General features: G+C 39.4%; 1 protein-coding gene across 1 annotated transcript; it reads left to right on the forward strand.

Moving 5' to 3' along the window:
• The first annotated feature begins 3,431 nt into the window (after nucleotides 1-3,431).
• Nucleotides 3,432-18,887, forward strand: LOC120532936 (C3a anaphylatoxin chemotactic receptor-like). The gene is made up of 3 exons (XM_039759433.1): nucleotides 3,432-3,899; nucleotides 7,439-7,627; nucleotides 17,234-18,887. The coding sequence occupies exons 2-3, from the start codon at nucleotides 7,589-7,591 to the stop codon at nucleotides 18,293-18,295; spliced, it is 1,101 nt and encodes a 366-aa protein (XP_039615367.1). The 5' UTR covers nucleotides 3,432-3,899; nucleotides 7,439-7,588; the 3' UTR covers nucleotides 18,296-18,887.
• The last annotated feature ends 1,609 nt before the right edge of the window (nucleotides 18,888-20,496 follow it).

The following is a 20,496-nucleotide window of genomic DNA, read 5'->3' on the forward strand; positions in this document are numbered from 1 at the left end:
CAGCTGCCTCCAGAGTCCCACAGGACAAAAGGGTCCTGTAGGACTCCTTCTTCAGCTTGACGGCATCCCTCACTGCCAGTGTCCACTGATGGGTTCGGGGATTGCCGCCACGACAGGCACCGACCACCTTACAGCCACAGCTCCGGTCAGCCGCCTCAACAATAGAGGCACGGAACATGGCCCATTTGGACTCAATGTCCCCCACCTCCCTTGGGACATTGTCGAAGTTCTGCCGGAGGTGGTAGTTGAAGCTACTTTTGACAGGGGACTCTGCCAGATGTTCCCAGAAGACCCTCACAACACGTTTGGGCCTACCAGGGCTGACCGGCATCCTCCCCATCCATCGAAGCCAACTCACCACCAGGTGGTGATCAGTTGACATCTCCGCTCCACTCTTCACCCAAGTGTCCAAGACATGTGGCCGCAGGTCCGATGACACAACCACAAAGTCAATCATTGAACTGAGGCCTAGGGTGTCAAGTGTACATATGAACACAACTATGCTTGAAAATGGTGTTCGTTATGGACAATCTGTGACGAGCACAGAAGTCCAATAACAAAACACCGCTCGGGTTCAGATCGGGGGGCCATTCCTCCCAATGCATTCAGATGCTTTGGAGTATTTCACAATTGCAACACATCCTGTAGAGCATGCGTCCTTACAAAGTATTTCAAATTTCATGATCTGAGCTGCCTTGGTGTACCTTTGTTGGCGAACAAAAGTAAAGGGATAAGTTACATAAGCAATGGGTGCCTGGTGTACAGAGATGAGACTTTATTGTTTGTACTTGAGAAAAGTTATACTTTGATACAGAATTAACAACTGTCCAATTGTCTCATAATCATCAGACTCCATTTTAACAGACAGCTGTCATAATGAAGCAGAAACTGACTTATGAATCCCCTTAGAAAATTTGCAGTTTGGATAGAATTTGGGGAGACGACGGAGACAATGTTTGAAATGGAAGCAAATGTTCATTTGCGATATTCTGAAAATACAATATGAGAACTGCTGACATCGGTGTGTGTCTGTGAATCTCGCTCCAAAACGCTTCAGCTTCATAGAAAGATTCAGGCAATGCGTGTGACGTGTACGTGGATCATTCCACAGTCCAGATATGTTTGTTTTAGAAATGTTGTAGATGAAATTCAAAGCAAAACCAATTCACACAAAAATAAAGAGAAGAATTGATAATAAACAATAAAAAGAAAAGTGTGACACACTATTAACCACCCTGACACACACCATGATGTTCTTCCTCTAAATTAAATGGGATACAATTAAATATTAGGAAATGCAGTCAGGTATATGAATCTTTAAGAGAATGCAAATTGTCGAGAGTGCTGGTGAGAAACTGCTTTGAAGATGTGTGAGGGGATCGGTTTCAAACCTAATGAGGAACCATTGCAGTCATGACAAAGTAAATTATTATTTTTCTTTTAAATAATTAAGCAGATGTGCTTGTTTTGGGCATTTAAACACTTTATTGGCATCACCCTGAATGAGGGTCCAAGATCAAGCAAGGAAAAGTTAAATCCAAGAAGACTGGCCAAGTATTCCAAAAAAAGAAAAGCACACTAAACTCACATGTTCATGTTTCTTCTCTACTTTGAAAGATAATCAGCTTTGAACAGAATTTTTTCTGACTTCATCCAAGACCACTTTGTTTGTTTTTAATTTTGACATTTTAGGCCATTTTTATCTAATATGGTGTTCAGTTCAGTCAAGTTTGGTTCAGCTTTTAAATTTACAACTGAACATTTTACTTTGTTTATTGAGTGAGTTTCCCACCTCTGTTGCAATCATTTATGCTTATTTAAATAATGCAAGACTGCTGACAATTAAAAAAGTGTTAATGTAAACAGGTAAACAAGATCATAAAAATAAATTATTATTGGAATGTTTCAAATGAAAGAAGAATTATTTGTTTTCATTTAAATTGATCTCAGTCAGTAAATTTGCAATATAATGTTACTATCAGTGTGTAGGGACAATCTACAGTATGCTACTAGCAAAAACACCTTACAAAATGATAATCATAGTATGGCCACTGCAAACATACAAACATTTTCTCAATAATTCTACAGTAAAATACTGGCAGCTGCATTGCCAGCCACTTGCTGTAGATATACAGAGATGCTACTGTATTTGACTTTTACAGTATTACACTTTAATTTAATAAACCGTCATGTATGATACTGTACTATTATTATTATTCAATAATGTATTATGAAATTACAGTGTAATACTGGAAATGTCAATTACAGTAGTATGAAAGGTAATTTCTGGAAAAATGAAAATTATAAAATGAAAATACAATCTCTTTTTTGCAATTTCATTTTCAAAGTCTGCAAGCAAAAATGCTGCAAAACGTAAAATGTAAATGAAACAACCTCATTTGTAATTTCATTTTCAGCCTGAACCACAATGAAGCTGCAAAAAATGAAAAGTAAAACGTAAAAAAAATCTCTGGCGCCCCCTCCTGCTCACTGATTTTTCATTTTCCATTTTGCATTTTTATTTTCACGTTGTCAACGTACAAATGGATCGAGTCAATGGGCGGGGCTTGGCGATTTCCCCCAATTTTTGCCCTGGTAGCAGTAAATCTCCTTCGATGGACCGAAGACTCACTTCGCTGTGTTTTATTCACGTGACTTTCATCTTTTCATCCCCGTTCTGCGAGTTTCACAGCAAAACTGTCTTTCAAAATCCGAAGACCACGCATCATTGCTGTTCTAAAGAAATCAATGTGCAGCGTATTTGCAACATTTAACATGACAGAAATTAGCCTTAATTGTGTCATAATTTACATTTATTTACCCTGAAGTGGAAACAGACTGAAATTCTGTAAGGGATCATTATCTGTATCTAATACTGCTCTCTTGAGTCCCGGAGTTCAAGTGAACTGTAACTACCAAGCAGATTCAGATTAAAATCATCACTTTGGTATTCTTCACTAACACCTGAACCGGAATCTATCGTGCTGTCACTACGAACTCTTGAAGCACTCGGTATTCTCACGCAGCAGATCACCTTCTATTTCATGCGCTTCACATGCCCGATGTCAGATTGATCCTCCGCCGATCACTGGATGAGTATATACGGGCGGCTCGTGCTGGATGACTTTCTGTTTTAGAATTAAAAACTACAAGGGTTAGGAATATTTATCCAAAACCCAAGTATAAAATTCTTATTAATATAGTTTGATTAGCTTCGGGACCCCTGCATCCCGCGTTAGCCCTTGTGTAAGTCCGATTGTGATGAAAATTAAAAATATTTTTAGTAAATTAATTTATTTCAGTTAGTTTTTCCAGCAACTGTAATAATGTCATTTAGTTTTAGTTTTTCATGTCGGTTTTGTTAATTTTATTTCAGTTTAAGAAAAAGTTTTTTTTTTTATTAATAGTTTCGGTTTTCGCTAACTATATCAACCTTTTGTGGTCCTCTGCTTTTCCTTCCACATCCTATAGAAAGGCAGTTTAGGTGGACTGGCGACCCCGACACGACTCACTGTGACTTAATACGTCCTGCTAAGATGCCCCACCAAGCGCTGCCTCCTGCTCGGCTCCCGATGGTGCTTCTAAAAGCTCCACGTTCTGCCAAGACAAGAAAAAGTCACACCTCGCCGCCGCAGTCAGCGCTGGAGCACATCTGGCAGAAGGAGTGTTGCACCCTTTTCTGGTCCACCTGTCTGATGTTCACCAAGTCATAGTTTTAGCCTTTTTTCGTTACCCGGGTGCAGCTATAAGCGTATCCACAGGCGGCGCTCATGTGCTCTTCAAACTACGCAGCGGACAGTCACGTTTCCTCATCAAGGTTCTCCTTTTTTGATCCCCAGCGTTGTAACTTTGTATTTATTCTTTTTTGGACACGTAGATGGAAGGACGTGCACTTAGTGGTGAGACTCACACTTTATTATTTCATTAGCTGTGTTAATATTAACGAATGTCATGAAGTTTAATGGACTTGTAGCTTAGAAAATAAAACTTGAAATATTCAGTTAAGCTTCAGGTATTCAGAAGCAGTTTATTTATTTTATGAGCTAAAGTTTGCATTTGTCTCATATGCATGTCTATGTGACGTTTATCTTTAAGTTAATCTGATTTCCTGTTATAAGTAACAGCTATGAGGTTTAGATGAAATGGTAAATTTAAATTAGTCTAATAGTACAAAACATCCTCTTGTGGTAATCTGCCGCCCATCAGCGGCGTAGCCAGCTTGCTGAAGGCTCCTATGCAGCGCTTTCAGGTGCAGGTGGGCTCCTCCTGTCTCGAATAACTGTTAGTAATTTATTTGCAAATAGATCCTAGGGGCCGGCTAGGCAGTGGTGTCACGCCGGTGACAAACAAACCGGCTCTTTAAATGAAATTTGTAGTTACGTTTTAAATCGCTTTATTACAGCCAGTGTAACATAAAAAAAAAATTATGAGAATGGAATGTGGGAGGTGTGTGTAGTAGTAGTAATAATAGCAGTAGTACATAAATATATGTAAAATGTGGACCCGCTTACTTTTCCAAGACAACTTTGTGAAAGATGTTTAAAATATACCTTAAGTTAGAAAGCAGAAAGTGTTCTGTGCTATAAAATGAAAAAGAAAAATCAATTTGTAACAAGTTAAAACGACAACACCAACTGACTGAATACCACAACACAATCGACCCGTTTTACACAAGTTCTGAGAAAATGGACACCATAAAGTGGTCACGCTCACAAATCCTCACAATAGTGACACTAATACACAGTAAGCCCTTCTAAGGTACATAATAAAACATTACATATACATTAAACTGTTAAAGCTTATTAAAATGTAATTGACTGACAAGAAAGAAATCATATTATTTTTAATATCACTTCTTCTTCTTCTTTTGGCTGCTCCCGTTAGCGGTTCTGTATAACAAAAGTCTCAACGATGTTTGACACGTCTAGTTGTCTGGCACGCTCGTTTTCGATTGTGAGTACAGCCAGGCTACGTCTTGCTGCGTTGTGCTTCTGATGTCTTTTTTGATGAGTTTTAACTTGGAGAACAATCATTCACATGCAGCAAACGTCACTGAAAGTAGATGATAGTGCACAGTGACCTATCACCAACAGTTCAGCTACTTCGAAAACAGTCGCTTAAAACGTGCGAAAAATGATAACAATTAAACGGAAAACGCCGGTGAAACGTCAGTGTTCTCGCGTTCAACGAGAAGAGTAGCAGCAGTGTACAATTCGTCGTCAGCCATCGAGGTCAAGACATTGAACGTTGAAGTCACTGCATCGAGACTGTGAAACCACTGTTTTAGTTAAGGTATTTTAAAAAAAAATCTATACGGACACGAGTGGGCACCCCAAGCTCGTAGGCCCTTGTGCGTGGCACAATCTGCACAATTAATTGCTACGCCGGTGCCGCCCATGAAGGACGGGTATCTGTTTTGCTCTCGGTTCTGATGGCTTAGCTTGTGATTCAAGTGACGGTCAAACTGGATGAGGAAGCTTTGAAAACAATACTGCAGCATGGAGGCGTAACAGTTCATGCCACCTGGAGTCTTGGGTTTGAACTCAGGCACAGTCACTCGGCATCTTTGGCCTTAATTTTCTTCAGGTACTCCAGTTTTCCAACCAAATCCAGAAAAATGTATTTTAGGTGAACTGTTGTTCTTACATCAGTCCTGTGTGGTTACATGTAAGTATGCCTCAAGTGATTCCTGTCTTGTGTCTGATCATGGCACACGTCTTGTGTCTGATCATGGCACACTGTTCGAAGAAAGAAAGAAAGAAAGATAGATAGATAGATAGAAATGAAAGACACTATAATAATAGATATGAAAGACAATATATAAAAGATACATATGAAAGGCAATATAAAATAAACAGATATGAAAGGTAGTATATATTAGATATATATAAAAAAGAAAATGTAAAATAGATAGGAAAGACACTCTAAAATAAATTAATATGAATGGAAATGTAAAATAAATAGATATGAAGTGCATTGTAAAATGGATAGTTAGAAAGGCAATATAACATGGATAGATCTATATATGAAAGACAATATAAAATAGATATGAATGGCAATACAACATAGATAGATAGATAGATAGATAGATAGATAGATAGATAGATAGATATGAAAGGTACTATAAAAATATGAATGGAAATGTAAAATAGTATATATGAAAGGCACTATACTAAATAAATACCTGTAGTTATAAAAAGTAATATTTTATAGATCTATCTGTTGTGGCGGACATCTGTTCCGGGGGAGCAACCATGGGCAGCTCAGTACCTCCCCCAGGATGCTTGGTGGCAGCCTCCCTGGCAGATGGGGATCCCCCAGGCTGTCGCATGACTCCTTGGGAGATGGAGTCCTCCACAGCCTGCTTGGGGGCTCGGATGACCGCCAAGAGGAGCTGCATGGAGTCAGCAGCCCGGCTGGACGATTTTTCAGCCCCACCCGGTGGTGCAATCAGGACCAGGTGGTCAAGCACCTGGAACACTTCCGGTGGGTTATAAAAAGGGCCAGCCACCACCACTCGAAGCCAGAATCGGGAGGAAGAGGACGAGGTTGCCGGGGAGGAGTGGTGGTGCCAGAGAAAGGATTGCTGTATTGGTTTGCCTATTTAAGTGCTTTTGGGACTGTGTTGGGCCTGTGGGACACCACGGTTGAAGAGAAAATAAAAGCTTGTGTTGTTGTTAAACGTGCCTCTGCGTAGTCTGTCCCGGGTCGGGCGCTATATAGTGCCTTTCACACTACCTATCTATCTAGTATCCCTTCATATCTATCATTCTATAGATTTTTTGCTTGAAACATAAATAAGTTGAATATTATGTAAAACAGCAGGCAGATTATCATCCCAGTTTACTCAAATGAGTTTGAAGGTACTGAATGATTTTTTCTCATTTGTCAGATACAAGTACTGTATCTTCATTTCTTTATTTGTTATCTTTAAATAGACTGGACAGCATAAAGAGTCTCTCGTTTCTTGCTGTGTTTGCTTTGCTGGTTTTCCTGTCACATGTTGCCTAAGTCCCCTGTGTTAAGTTCATTGGTGACTGCTGCGATCGCCTGGTGACCTGTCCTCAGTTGGGTCATGTCTGGGTGCCCAATGCTGCCCAGGTAGGCTTAGGCTAACTGTGACTCTGAATTGGATGAGTGGGTTAGAAGGAGAACATATGGATGGACGTGGGTCCTTTATTAGTCATTATGGCCTGGCTTACTTACTTGAGTTTACTCCTGGCTTTTTGGATAGACTCGGCTCCAATGAAATACAAAAGCTCGGAAAATGTCTCAATTTGTGCAAACTATTAATGTGCCAGAATAGCAGTAAAGCATACCATTATCTTTATTAAGTATATTTTAGGTGAGCTGGGTACTTTTTCATTTCTTTTGTGATATTCTTTCTGTTTTGTCTTTCTTTGTTTATTTTCCTGTAACCCTTAATATTTATTTTCAGATAAAAGTTCTTCAGAAAAAAACTCCAAAGTGCCTTCATTGTAGTCCACAATATGTCCACTTAGGATTCTGTTGATGACTCCATGCTGTGATTTATGAGTGTGGTCTCCATGGAAAGCACAGACACGATATTTGCGCTATCTGAAGACTGATGTTACAGAGGAGTCATTCATTTGGACTTCCTGAAAAGGTAAAAAGACAATAAAAATGAAATTTGATTTAAATGTGTGTCTAGGCAAGCGTAGTAAAGGATTGCACATTCCAGTTCCCATTTCCTCACTAGGTGAAGGTGGACTCACACAGGCACATGTGCATACTTCTGAACTGAAGCACGAGCAGGATAACAGATCTGTTAAGGGGTACTAGGTCACAATGCGTGATACATACAGTCGTGTAGAAAGGTGTTGACATTGATTTGTAAAAGAACTGAACATTCTGATAGGCTGTCAACATTGTGTCCTGCCTGGATTGGCCTCAGGCCCCCACAACATATAACCTATTTATATATATATACTGTACATATGTCATTGTGTGGTGGGTGCAGCAGTGCTCTATCAGCACATGTTTGCAACCTCTCTCTGTTTTGCCTAATGCTTGCGGAGATAGGTTCATGCTACCCTGTGACCCTGCCCTGGATAATGAATGGAATGATGAGATACAAGATGCATGTACTCAGGAATGTAGGTTAAACAACCAAGAGTTTGACAAGACCTTTAGTAGGACTGTGAAGAGAAAGGTAAGAATTCTAAGCAGTAAAGGTGTTTGAGCTGTACTATACAACTCCAAGGATTAGTGTAATCCATCATTCTCCTTTAGATGCAGACTTACCAAAAACATTTTTACGATGTTATCATATCTGGTAAGAATGTGCAAAAAATTCAGGGAAGCATTGCATCTGGGCCCAAACTAACCAGCATTTGAGGACTTCCAAGTAAGAGCATGTCACTAGTGGATTTGTTCTGTAGGTGTTGATTTGGATTTGTAATTTAGTATGGAAGTAGTGGAAGTATCATGGAATGGCAATTATAATTTTCAAAGACCCCTTAAGTTATAGATGATGGTTGATGGCTGCAACCATAATGAATTATCCTCTAAGATGAAATGGGGCTGATGGGGTTTTCAATTTACAGCGCTTCCCCACTGCAAGAACTTTATTTTCATGAACCAATATGTACAATAGGAACTATAACCTTTATGCAAAATATATTATGTTCCAAGAAGAGTTAGTTGCTATTGGGAGTTGCCCCAATGTGGCGTATGGCTCTGTGCACCAGGGAGGCAGCTATTAAGAATGATGCGGTGCAAAGTGCAACATGATACAGGAGAGCATGGCAGACCCATGCACCTTATAACTTCAAAGTGATTGTGACTTCACCGGAGAGATTATTGCTTTAATGCGGTGCGTGGCATGGTGCACCAGGGAGACAGCTATGCAAAGTGATGCGGTGCAAAGTGTGGCACTCCATCTTTACCGATAACTCCCCAAAGTCCCAACTACTAACAGATTTGTAAGATGGCGTCAGTGTTTGTGGTTAACCAATTGGTACAATTCACCACCACAGCCCCACTCATGATAGTTCTTGGTTGAATGAAAAGTACATACGCTGGAGTAGGAGCTAAAAAATGTACGAGGAACTACTTCTTTTTTACTGAAAGGGGAGAAGCCATTCCACATGTGACATCATTGCCATGTCACTATTAAAGATAATCAGCACAGTATCCAGGTTTCCATTGAATTTAAGGCAGATATTTGTGGTGGACTTATTTACAGTAGTTACAAAAGTCTTTAAAGGAGGTAGAATTGTTTATTTCGAGTACAAGTTTTGGTTTTGTACTTTTGGTTTTGTTTTCATGTCTGGTTTTTGACCCCTTCCTCGTTTCTAGTCTGTGCTTTTTAGCTTCATATCCTGGGTCCTCATGTATAAATGGTGCATATGCACAATAATGTTGCATACTCGTGTTTCCATGCTCAAATCGTGATGTATAAAACCTAAACTTGGCGTAAAGCCACACACATTTTCACGTTAGCTAAAACCCTGGCATACGCAAGTTCTCCGCTTGGTTTTGCAAACTGGTGGCACCCAGCGTCAAAGAAGTGCTTTTGTTCCAGTGTGCTTTCCCTTTCTCTTTTAGATCCACATCCCTGATGCGGCTTTATCATATACATTGAAATTAACTGCATATCATTTATTAGTTTAAGGCATCTGATTTTAATTAACCTGTAACAATATAATGGTCCACGGAATAGCCAAAGTATTCTAAATACCATTGTTGCTTTAGCGTTGTTACTGTCACTGCACCTTCTTCTTCTTCTTTCAGCTGCTCCCATTAGGGATTGCCACAGCGGATCTTTTTCCATATTACTCTCACTGCACCACTCGGAGTATTAATATCACTGTATCTAAGTGGGGAATCACAGATCTAGAGCAGCTGATCGGAAAGAGAATTATTGGTATACAGCATCAAGCACACGCTGCCTCAGCCATGCTGTCTATTTGAACTGCTCTCATATGGCAAACGCTTCAGCACCTTTCCTGTACTGACCTCGCGGTTCAGAAACAGTTTCATCCCAAGAACTATAAATGCAATCAATCAGTCCATCAAGAGCTCCTTGTAAAACTGTTTGTACTTATAAGTACAATTACCTCACTGTAAACTTGCGATACAGTTATAATATTGTATTTATTGTATTTTCATATAATGGCAATATCATTTTCCTCCTGACTACCAGTAGTTCAAATTTGTCCTCTCTGGAGGACATATGTAAACCTGAATATCTCCAACCCACTGCATACTACTGAATTAACTCCTTTTGCCATCTACTGAGGACATTTAGGGCTTTTCAATGATGCCAAATGTGAAGGGGTGGGGCTTTGGTACCTTTCTCTTTTTCATTAAGGAAAATGGCGTCCATCACTGCAGGCACATTTTATGGGAAGAGGAAAAGTAAGTGCATTGTACTTTTTATTGAGCAAATTCTGGCTTGAAATGTTGGTGGCATATTTAATGTAAGTCTTTTAACAACACATTTAAACATTGTCTGAATAATTTTAACTGTATTTTAGTGTAGTATTTAAGTGTTAAAAAAATGTCCTCTGTAGTGGACATTTGTAGTTATTTCCTCCACTTTGTTCTGAATCCATGACCAGAAATCGGTTTTACAAGCTGAGAAATTCCATTAAGATCGTCAACGACCTTGATGTTCCAGACGATGAAAAAAGAAGTGATCTCTTGTGGAGAATCAGGCCCCTCTTGACCAAAGTAAGGCAAGGATGTCTAAATCTGCCTAGAACAGGAAAATTGTGCATTGATGAGCAAATGGTTCCATTTACTGGTCGCTGCCCAGTGCGCCAGTATGTACCGGGCAAACCATACCCAACTGGACTGAAGGTGTTTGTCTTGGCTGCACCAAATGGTCTGGTCTTGGATTTTGTAGTCTACCAAGGCAAGACTACTTTCAGAGATACAGGAGGAAAAGGCATTGGAGAACAAGCTGTTCTTCATTTGGCAGAGTCTGTTCCCAAGGAACCCACCTGTTCTTTGACAGGTTCTTTACAACGTCAACCTCCTCGACACCCTGATGACAAAAGGGCTGACAGGAACTGGAACCCTCATGAATAACAGGGTTCCAAAGGAGTGCAAGATCATAGGGGATAAGCCCTTCAAAAAAAAGGAAGAGGGACATCAGAGATGGTAGTTAGACGAAACCCTCCTGAACTTGCTGTCATAAAGTGGTTGGACAACAAGCCAGTTGTCATGGCATCCTCTGCCTATGGCATTGAACCTCAGGACACACGCAGAAGATGGTCCAAGAAAGACAAAGGTTTGTCCAGGTGTCAAGGCCACTGGCAATTGCTGAGTACAACACCAACATGGGTGGTGTGGACTTGGTTGACCGAATGTTGAGTTTCTACAGGATGGCCTCTCGCACTCGGAAATGGACAGTGCGTGCAGTATTCCACTTTTTTGACTTGGCAATCACCAACTCGTGGCTTCAGTATAAGAGTGACTGCCAGTTTCTGGGGAAGAAACCACTGAAGTTCCTTGACTTCAAACTGCTCCTTGGTGAGGAGTTGATTACCCGGGCTCAAGCAGGAATCGCAAGTGACAGCGAAGATGACTACACTCCCACGTCAAAAGTGGAAGCGGCAGCCAAATGCAGCTCTGAGACACTATGGCCATCCATCTTCCAGAGATGGTGGACGAAACACATGCATCAAGGTGTCGCAGATCTGGCTGCAAGAGCAAAACATATGTGATGTGCACGAAGTGCAAAGTATTCCTTTGTGTTTCCAAGAAGGGGAATTGCTTTTTGAAGTATCATACCAAATAAGCACAACAAAGCAAAATAAAACAGACAAACAAAAGTTATGATTGACAGTTATGGATGTTAAACTCATTCTTATGTTGACTTTTTTGTATTTTCTTTGGCACTAACTGATTGCCATCAAGATTCAGTTTCACATGTATGGCGTTCCGATGTCCACTGTTGTGGACACATGATATCTGGAAAATAAAAACTTTTTTTTGAAAAAAAATGTTTTCAGTATTCTAATTACCCTACAAAGATTAGAGAATTTAAAAAAAAATGTGATTGGACAATATTTTTTTTCCTGGTAGTCAGGAGGATATGATGAAATGCAGCAAAATGTTTATTATATTATAAAGATAAAACTTTAACTTCATTTATATAATCTATATTGTTAATAATTAAACATGTGAGGACACGGTGTCACAGCGCTAGCAAGGTGTTAGCGCTCTGTTCTTGGATTGTTCCTGCCTCGCGCTGTATTCTTGCTGGTGCTGGAACGACACTGGAAGGATAGATGGATAGAATAATTAAGCATGTACTACGAAAATATTAAAATGTTCCTTTAAAGTTTTGAAGAATCGGCGTTCTAAGCTTACAGATGGCTTAATGTCTATTACAGAGCTGATTGTGTGGTGATTGGGTATTTGGAGAAAGAAAAGGAAGGACAGGAATTGGGGGTTAGTACGTTTGAAACAGACAGTACTGCTGCAATAAATTATTTCATTGGAGGTATAGCAAGCATTTTGTGTAATCCATGAACAATCACTGCGCCACCATGTTCCCATGTTTAATACATGCTTTAATTCCTATCAGCATGAAAATGAAATCAAGTATACATCTCAGTATTTTAATTATTCAGAGAGTTGTAATATCATGAATGTAATGGATTCTGTGTCGTGTCGGAGGAAGAGAAAGCCCGTTTAAGAAGCACATAGTGATTCAAACACATAGAGCACATAGACGATCAAATACAAAACAAAGCATTTAATGTGCTACTTTAGTTACAATGAGATTTGAGAAACTAGCAAATTAACTCTAGAATTACCAGAGCCTACAAGAAAACTCGTAAATCCACCTTAAATCAATTCTCAGCTCTCCGTCAGCGTCTTTTGTCCTGTAAATGTGTCAATAACAGCAAGCAGCCTACTATCCCATCCCCCCACCCACTGCCGCAGTTCAATTCATAAAGAATTTTTTCAGTGCTAAGTGTTTATCTTCGAGTGAAGTGCTGGAGCTTTATAGGGTAAAAAAAGTACATCGTCTGGAATACATACATTCCATGTGTGTTCAGTGCCATCAACAATCTTCGTAAAAATGTCATTAACACAGAAACGTTTTTCATGTTTTAATAATAATTGACAAAATGTAGACATGAACTGTATAATGTGTGAAGCCTGAATACAAATATGAAATAAACACTTTCACAAAAGGTGCAAGTATAACAAAACAAGTGCACTTTTATTCAAGAATATAACCGAAGAAAAGAGAAAGCAAGTTATAGTTGGCAGTTGATATGACATCTTGCGTGGTGCAATGCTAAGAACTGCTGCCTTCCATTCAAGAGGTCACAGTTTCGATATTAGCTGTTTCCCAAATTTACCATTTTGAGTAGTGAGCAGCTCTTATTGTTTATATCATACAATAAAAACATACATTTAATTTGCGTCTGTAAATTTATAGTTAAAGTTAGTGGGTTTTTTTCATTTTTATTCTCTTACGCTCAAGCTCCCATACCCCCATAACACCCCCAAAATCGGACGCCATTTTCATATAAAGATGTGGTATAACAAACAAACTTGTTTTGTTACACCCCCTGTCAGATCTTGTGCACGAACGAGACTGGGAAAACTGTGGACGTGGATGTGAGTGGTGTGCGTGACTGAGAATGACTGGATGTCAATTTTTCTTATTCAGTTTTATTCTTGAGTGCTCCTGCTCACGTTGAATTAGTATGCACCTTCTGATCCATGATGTCAAAGAAGCACTGACAAAAAGAGAGACTTAGGTATATATGACATTTGGAATAATTCATTTTATGACCTTTATTGTACATTTCGGAAAACATTGTTGCACTAATGCAACATTATATTCATTTGCATACCTTCATGTGTTGTAGTCAGTGACAGCATTTGTTTTTTTTTTCCGATCTTGGCCAGTGTCCACATGTGCTGCATGTTGGTATTTCTTTTGAACTCCAGGAGATGCAGAGGACAGCATAGTACAGAGAGGTCAGTGCAAATGTTAACAGTTCCCACACACACCCAAGGACCGTCTTTACGACATGTGTATAAGGTGTGAAGCCTGAAGTCCAAATATCAAATAAACACTTTCACAAAATGTACAAGTATAACAAAACAAGTGCGCTTTTATTCAAAAATATAACGGAAGAAAAAAGAAAGCAGGTTACGGTAGGTGGTTGATACGACAGCTTGTGTAGTGCAATGCTAAGAACTGCTGCCTCCCAATGAAGAGCTTCTGGGTTTGATGCTGACAGCTTTTCAAGTTAACCGATTGAGTAGAGAGCTGCTCCAATTGTTAATATTATACAATAAAAACAAATATTTGATTTGTGTCTCTAACAGCCGCTGTAAATTTATAGTGCTTGACAAAGTTTATAGTGCTTGTCAAACTTGTTAGGAAGGCAGGCTGTATTGCAGGAATGAAGCTGGACAGTTTAACATCTGTAGCAGAGCGACAGGCGCTAAGCAAACTCCTGTCAATCATGGAGAATTCACTGCATCTACTGAAAAGTGCCATCTCCAGGCAGAGGAGTAGCTTCAGTGACAGACTCCTGTCACTGTCCTACTCCACTGACAAACTGAGGAGATCGTTCCTCCCCCACACTATGCAACTCTTCAATTCCACCCGGGGAGTAAATGCTAACATTATTCAACTCTTTAATATTGTTTTTTGTATCAGTATACCGCTGCTGGATTATGTGAATTTCCCCTTAGGATTAAAAAAACTATCTATCTAGCTATCTAAAGTTAGCATTTTTTTTTTATTCAGTTTTATCCTCTCAATTGAGTTCACACTTACCCCGATCTGACACTGCTGTTTTCAAATAAAGACACAGCATAACAGAGGTGAACTCAGATCGGAGAAAGAGAACAGAAGACCTCCCTGCAAGAAATGTCCACTCACACATAAGAACAATGCAGCTGCACCAGGCGTAAAGGAGAAAGATGGCACCGTTTGAATACAGGATGAAGTCCGGCGTCATCCTGCCAATCGCCTGTCTTTTAAAGATACAGCATGGCTTACAGAGCTCGCCAACGCTACACCGTCCAGATCTAAACACTAGCGTGGGGTATGTGCCCAAAAAAAGTCTAACTGCATTCTCGTACCATTGCTTGCTTACTAAAGTGTAAGCAGGTATTTTTCGTGGCATTACACATGTAATTTGTGAGCATGCCCTTGTCGATCAAACAGAGGAAGCTCTGCAGCCTACTTGTGACTTTACGCTGTAGGAAGATAAGTAAATAAATCAAGATAAGTAACATTTGATCGAGCTTTTATATAAGTAAAACATAAATGCTTATGTAAAGACCATCACAAAACATAATCACAAACAGGAGTTTGCACGATACACTGGTGAGCTCTGTAAGCGGTGCTGTTTCTTTGAAGGACAGGTGATTGGCAGGATGACGCTTGACCTTGTCCTGCATCGAAATGGTGCCATCTTTTGCCTTTATGCCTGGTGCAGCTGCATTGTTCTTATATGTGAGTGGATGTTTCTTGCGGGGAGGGCTTCTGTTTTCTTTCTCCTATCTGTGTTCACCTCTGTTATAGCACGTCTTTATCTGAAAACAGCAGTGTCAGATCGGGGCGAGCATGAACGTGACTGAGAGAATAAAACTGAATAAAAAAAAATGCTAACCTTTACAAGTACCATACATTTACACCAGCTGTTACAGACTCAAATCAAATGTATGCTTTTATTGTATAATAGTAAGAATAAGAACAGCTCACTACTCAAAACGGTAATTTTGGGAGACGTTAAGACTCAAACCCAGGACCTTCTGAATAGGGTCAGCAGCTGTATCCGCTGTACTACCAAAGACAAACACTAACCTGATTTCTTTTTCTTCAGTTATAGTCTTGGGGGGGAAAAAAACACATTTGTTCTGTTATACTTGTATCTTTTGTGAAAGTGCTTATTTGATATTTGGACTTCAGTCTTCACACATTATACACTTCATGTATACATTTTATTGTTAGTAATAAAACATGGAAAAAGTTTGTCTTTTAGGTATGTGTTCAACATTTCCTGTCATCCTACACTTACACAGATCTTTGTTGACACGGAACACACGTGAAATGCATTTGTTCTGAATAGCAACATATTTTTTTAGCCTAGGTACCTGACTCACTAATATACAAGGCTTCAGTTGGGAGACATTTTTGCAGTTTCTCTGGCGGTGGGGGGTATGGTATAGCAGACTGCTTGCTGCTTGGGATTATCAACACATTTACAAGACAAAAAAGCTGAATGGAGACATGCGAGTGGATTTAATGTGGGACGGATTTACGAGTTTTCTCGTAAGCTTTGGTAATTCTAGTGTTAAACGATTTTAAGATGAAATTTATGATGTTCTACTTTAATGACAAAATAAATTACGCAATTAAAGTGAAAATTTCGAGATTAAAGTTGACATTTTGAGTTTTTTCCCCACTGTGTCCCTATTCTTTTTTTCATTTTCTCTGTACCCTAATAAGCTTTCATATGACACTCAGATGGTCGGCTATGACTTGCCTTTTCATGGCAACTTTAATATCTGACAACTTCTTTTTTTATTTCGGGCACAGTGCAACTTTGTGAACTTGAGCTTTTGAGTTTCTCTGACACGTCACCCGATCAACTTTCTTTTGTTGTTTATACCACTGTTTAAACCAACAAATAGTACGTTTTTCCTTGCCTTCACTTTGTATTCGCTGAAATTCTTCTATTTTCCCCTGAGCTTTAGCCATTGTCTTTTCACAGAATGCTGAGCTTAAGGGCTATTTATTTTGATTTGCATATTCAAAGAGGCGTAATTCTGGGAGGAGACGGGATGGGACAGCAGGCACGTGCACGTGCGTTACTTTTCATGCTGACCGGGATTTATGGAGCGGAAGAACGTGGACGTTGGCCAACTCACAGATTTATGCATCTAGATTTTTTTGTGCGTACGCACATTTCTGCTTTTGTCCTTACGCCATGTTTTAGTGTGAATTCTATGCATGGTGTTATGCATGAGGCCCTGTCCTTGGCAGTTTATAACTCAGTTGTGTGTTCCCCTTACCTGGTGGTAGAATATGCTCACCTGCCAGGACTTCTTGATTGTTGTCTGCTTACCTTCATGTGTTTCTTACAGTTCCAAGATTTAGGGTTTAGACAAATAGAGTAGTCTTCTATTTCTGAGTTGTGAGAAAGTGGAGACCGAGATGAAATGAGTTTTTACTGGCACTTCCTAACTTCTTTTTGAATGATTTCTTTTTCAGCAACAGAAACTGGATTTAGTATTTCCACCACAACAGAAGCTCACAATGAATTATACAGAAGACTACGGTCCAGATGGCTATCACTACTCCAATGACATTGAGGAGGATTCCCTTACGTCTCAGAGGATGAATATATTCTCAGTGGTACTTTATAGCCTCATCTTTGTCTTGGGCGTACCAGGTAATGCTATTGTCATTTGGATCACCGTTCTGAAACTGAAGAAGACTGTCAACACCACTTGGTTTCTCAATCTAGCAGTGGCTGACTTCATTTGCTGCCTCTCCTTGCCCTTCTCGATTGCCACTACTCTTCTCAAAAACACTTGGCCATATGGCAGCGCTCTGTGCAAGATTATTCCTACCATCATCATATTAAACATGTTCTCCAGTGTATTTATCCTGACGCTAATTAGCATTGATCGATTTCTTCTGGTCACCAAGCCAGTGTGGTCACAAAATAACAGAACTGTCAGATGGGCGAGATTGCTCAGCGGTACTGCCTGGTTTTTGGCTGCTTTGATGTGCCTGCCGATAGTCATCCACAAAGAAGAACAGTTCTTCGATAATGTAAACAGTACCTACTGTGTATATAATCAAACCCCACAGTCCAAGAAAGCCATGGTGTTCACCAGGGTAATATTTGGGTTTCTGGTCCCTTTCTTCATCATCTGTGTAAGCTACACTCTCATAACACTCAAAGTGAAGAACAGCCAGTTTGGCAAATCTCGTAAGACATTCAAAGTCATCCTGGTGGTAATTGTTGCCTTTTTTATTTGCTGGACCCCCTATCACATCATTGATATCTTGAACATTCAGGACATGAGTGAAGAAATGGAAGAAACCATAGTGCTCCTCGACCATTTTACCATCTGCCTTGCCTACTTCAACAGCTGTCTCAACCCCTTCCTCTACGTCTTCATGGGCCAGGAGTTCCAGAGTAAATTCAAAAAGTCGCTAAGCAAATTGCTAGAAAGTGCTTTCAGTGAAGAAGCCACAGGTTCAACCTCATATTCTAAATCTAGGAAATCTCGAGACGAAAGCGTGGCTGAAACAGCACAGTAGCTGCCAGCTCAGCTCTTGATTTCCTTCTCACTTTGTCATCACTGCATCTCAGCAGACAAGCCTCTTGTGCAACAGACTTGTAAACCATCTGCATTCAGATGCTTTGGAGTATTTCATAATTGCAGCACATCCTGCAGAACATGCAGCCTTATTTCAAATTTCATGTTCAGAGTTGCCTTGGTACACTTTTTTTGGCTAACAAAAATAAACAGATATGTAACAAAAGCAATGGATGCCTGGTGTATACAGATGAGACTTTATTGTTTTTGCTTGAGAAAGTTACATTTTAATACAGAATTAACAACTGTCCAATTGTCTCGCAATCATCAGACTCCATTTTAACAGACAGCTGTTATAATGAAGCAGGAAGTGACTGATAAATGTTCATTTGTAAAAAAGCAATATGAAAACTGCTGACATCAATGTGTGTGTGTGAATCTCGCTCCAAAATGCTTCTGCTTCATAGAAAGATTGAGGCAATGCATGTGACGTGTACGTAAATCACCCCGCAGTCCAGATATCTTTGTTTTAAAAGTTTTTAGTGAAATTCAAAGCCAAACCACTTCACACAAAAATAAAGAGAAGACTTGATAGTAACCAATAAAAAGAAAAGCTCTTGTCTATGATTTTTCTGTTTAAGGCTTACATATCTTGTTATATTACTTTAACCTCCTTGGTGTTAACTCTGAGGTGTTGCTGGGCTCAGAATTCTTTAAAAAAACCAGACACTCGGATCACCTCCTTCTAGTTGCATGTTCAGTGCCAAGCCCGTATAAATGCTGTGCTGCCATCTAGTGGATGAAATAACATCATGTTGCACAGAAATCAAGTTCTCATATAATGCACGGAAACACATCAATATTCATGAGTGGGGTGGATCCTTCAACCAAAAAGCAAAATGACCTTAAAATGAACAGCTAGTTTAAGAACAAACTGAAACTGAACCATTAGTTGAATCAAGTGATAGTAATGACAATATGAATTGGTCATCAGAGGCTTCATTTACAAAGCTTGTATATGCATGAAAAGAGGCTCATCATGTGTGCATGCAACTTCACATGCAAATGTTGGGATTTATAATAGAAAACAATGCAAAAGCTTGCATATATTTTAATGTTGCATATGCAACATTTTGGAGAAACTGGGAAATGAGGATATGGAAGTACAGACAAACCAGCTAAATGACGATTTGCATGCACAATAAATTGTTTCACCAAGCAGTTGTTATTATGTACAGAAGGTTTGAACTACACAATAAAAAATGATGGGATCACCCCTATCCCGTACGTACATGAAAATATCCTGTACATATAAGAAAATATCTCGTACATGCGGGATACTTTTATGTAAGTACAAGATGTTTTCACATACTGTACATACAGGATACTTTCTTGTACTGTACATATGAGAGGTTTTCATGTATGCACAGGATACCTGAAGTGCACTTTTGTAATTTTTTTAAATCTAACTTTATCTCGTACATACATGAAAGTGTCTTGTACGTAAGTGAAAGTATCCCTGCATACAAGATATTTTCATGTATGTTCAAGATAAGGGCTATCATATCATTTTTCAAATTGTGCAGTTCAGAGCTTCTGTAATTATATGTGCTGACATGACAAACATATTACACCTCAAAAATGACCAATACGATGCACTGACTATTTTAGTTTCCTTTTACACAGGTCCAATGCTACAGGTGCTGGTCATAAAATTAGAATATCATGACAAAGTTGATTTATTTCAGTAATTCCATTCAAAAAGTGAAACTTGTATATTAGATTAATTCATTACACACAGACTGATGTATTTCAAATGTTTATTTCTTTTAATTTTGATGATTATAACTGACAACTAATGAAAGTCCCAAATTCAATATCTCGGAAAATTAGAATATCAATTAAGACCAATGCAAAAAAAGGATTTTTAGAAATGTTGACCATCTGAAAGGTATGAACATGAAAAGTGTGAGCATGTACAGCACTCAATATTTAGTTGGGGCTCCTTTGGCCTGGATTACTGCAGCAATGCGGTGTGGCATGGAGTCAATCAGTCTGTGACACTGCTCAGGTGTTATGAGAGCCCATGTTGCTCTGATAGTGGCCTTCAGCTCTTCTGAATTGTTGGGTCTGGCGTATTGCATCTTTCTCTTCACAATACCCCACAGATTTTCTATGGGGTTAAGGTCAGGCGAGTTTGCT

This window comes from Polypterus senegalus, chromosome 7, assembly GCF_016835505.1.
Source record: "Polypterus senegalus isolate Bchr_013 chromosome 7, ASM1683550v1, whole genome shotgun sequence".
Taxonomy (NCBI): domain Eukaryota; kingdom Metazoa; phylum Chordata; class Cladistia; order Polypteriformes; family Polypteridae; genus Polypterus; species Polypterus senegalus.

Excerpts from the sequence above, each read along its gene's own strand:
- LOC120532936 (XM_039759433.1), top strand. The coding sequence starts at position 7,589 with ATGTTACAGAGGAGTCATTCATTTGGACTTCCTGAAAAG. Across the intron at positions 7,628-17,233 it reads CATTTGGACTTCCTGAAAAG|CAACAGAAACTGGATTTAGT; the intron begins GTAAAAAGACAA and ends TTTCTTTTTCAG.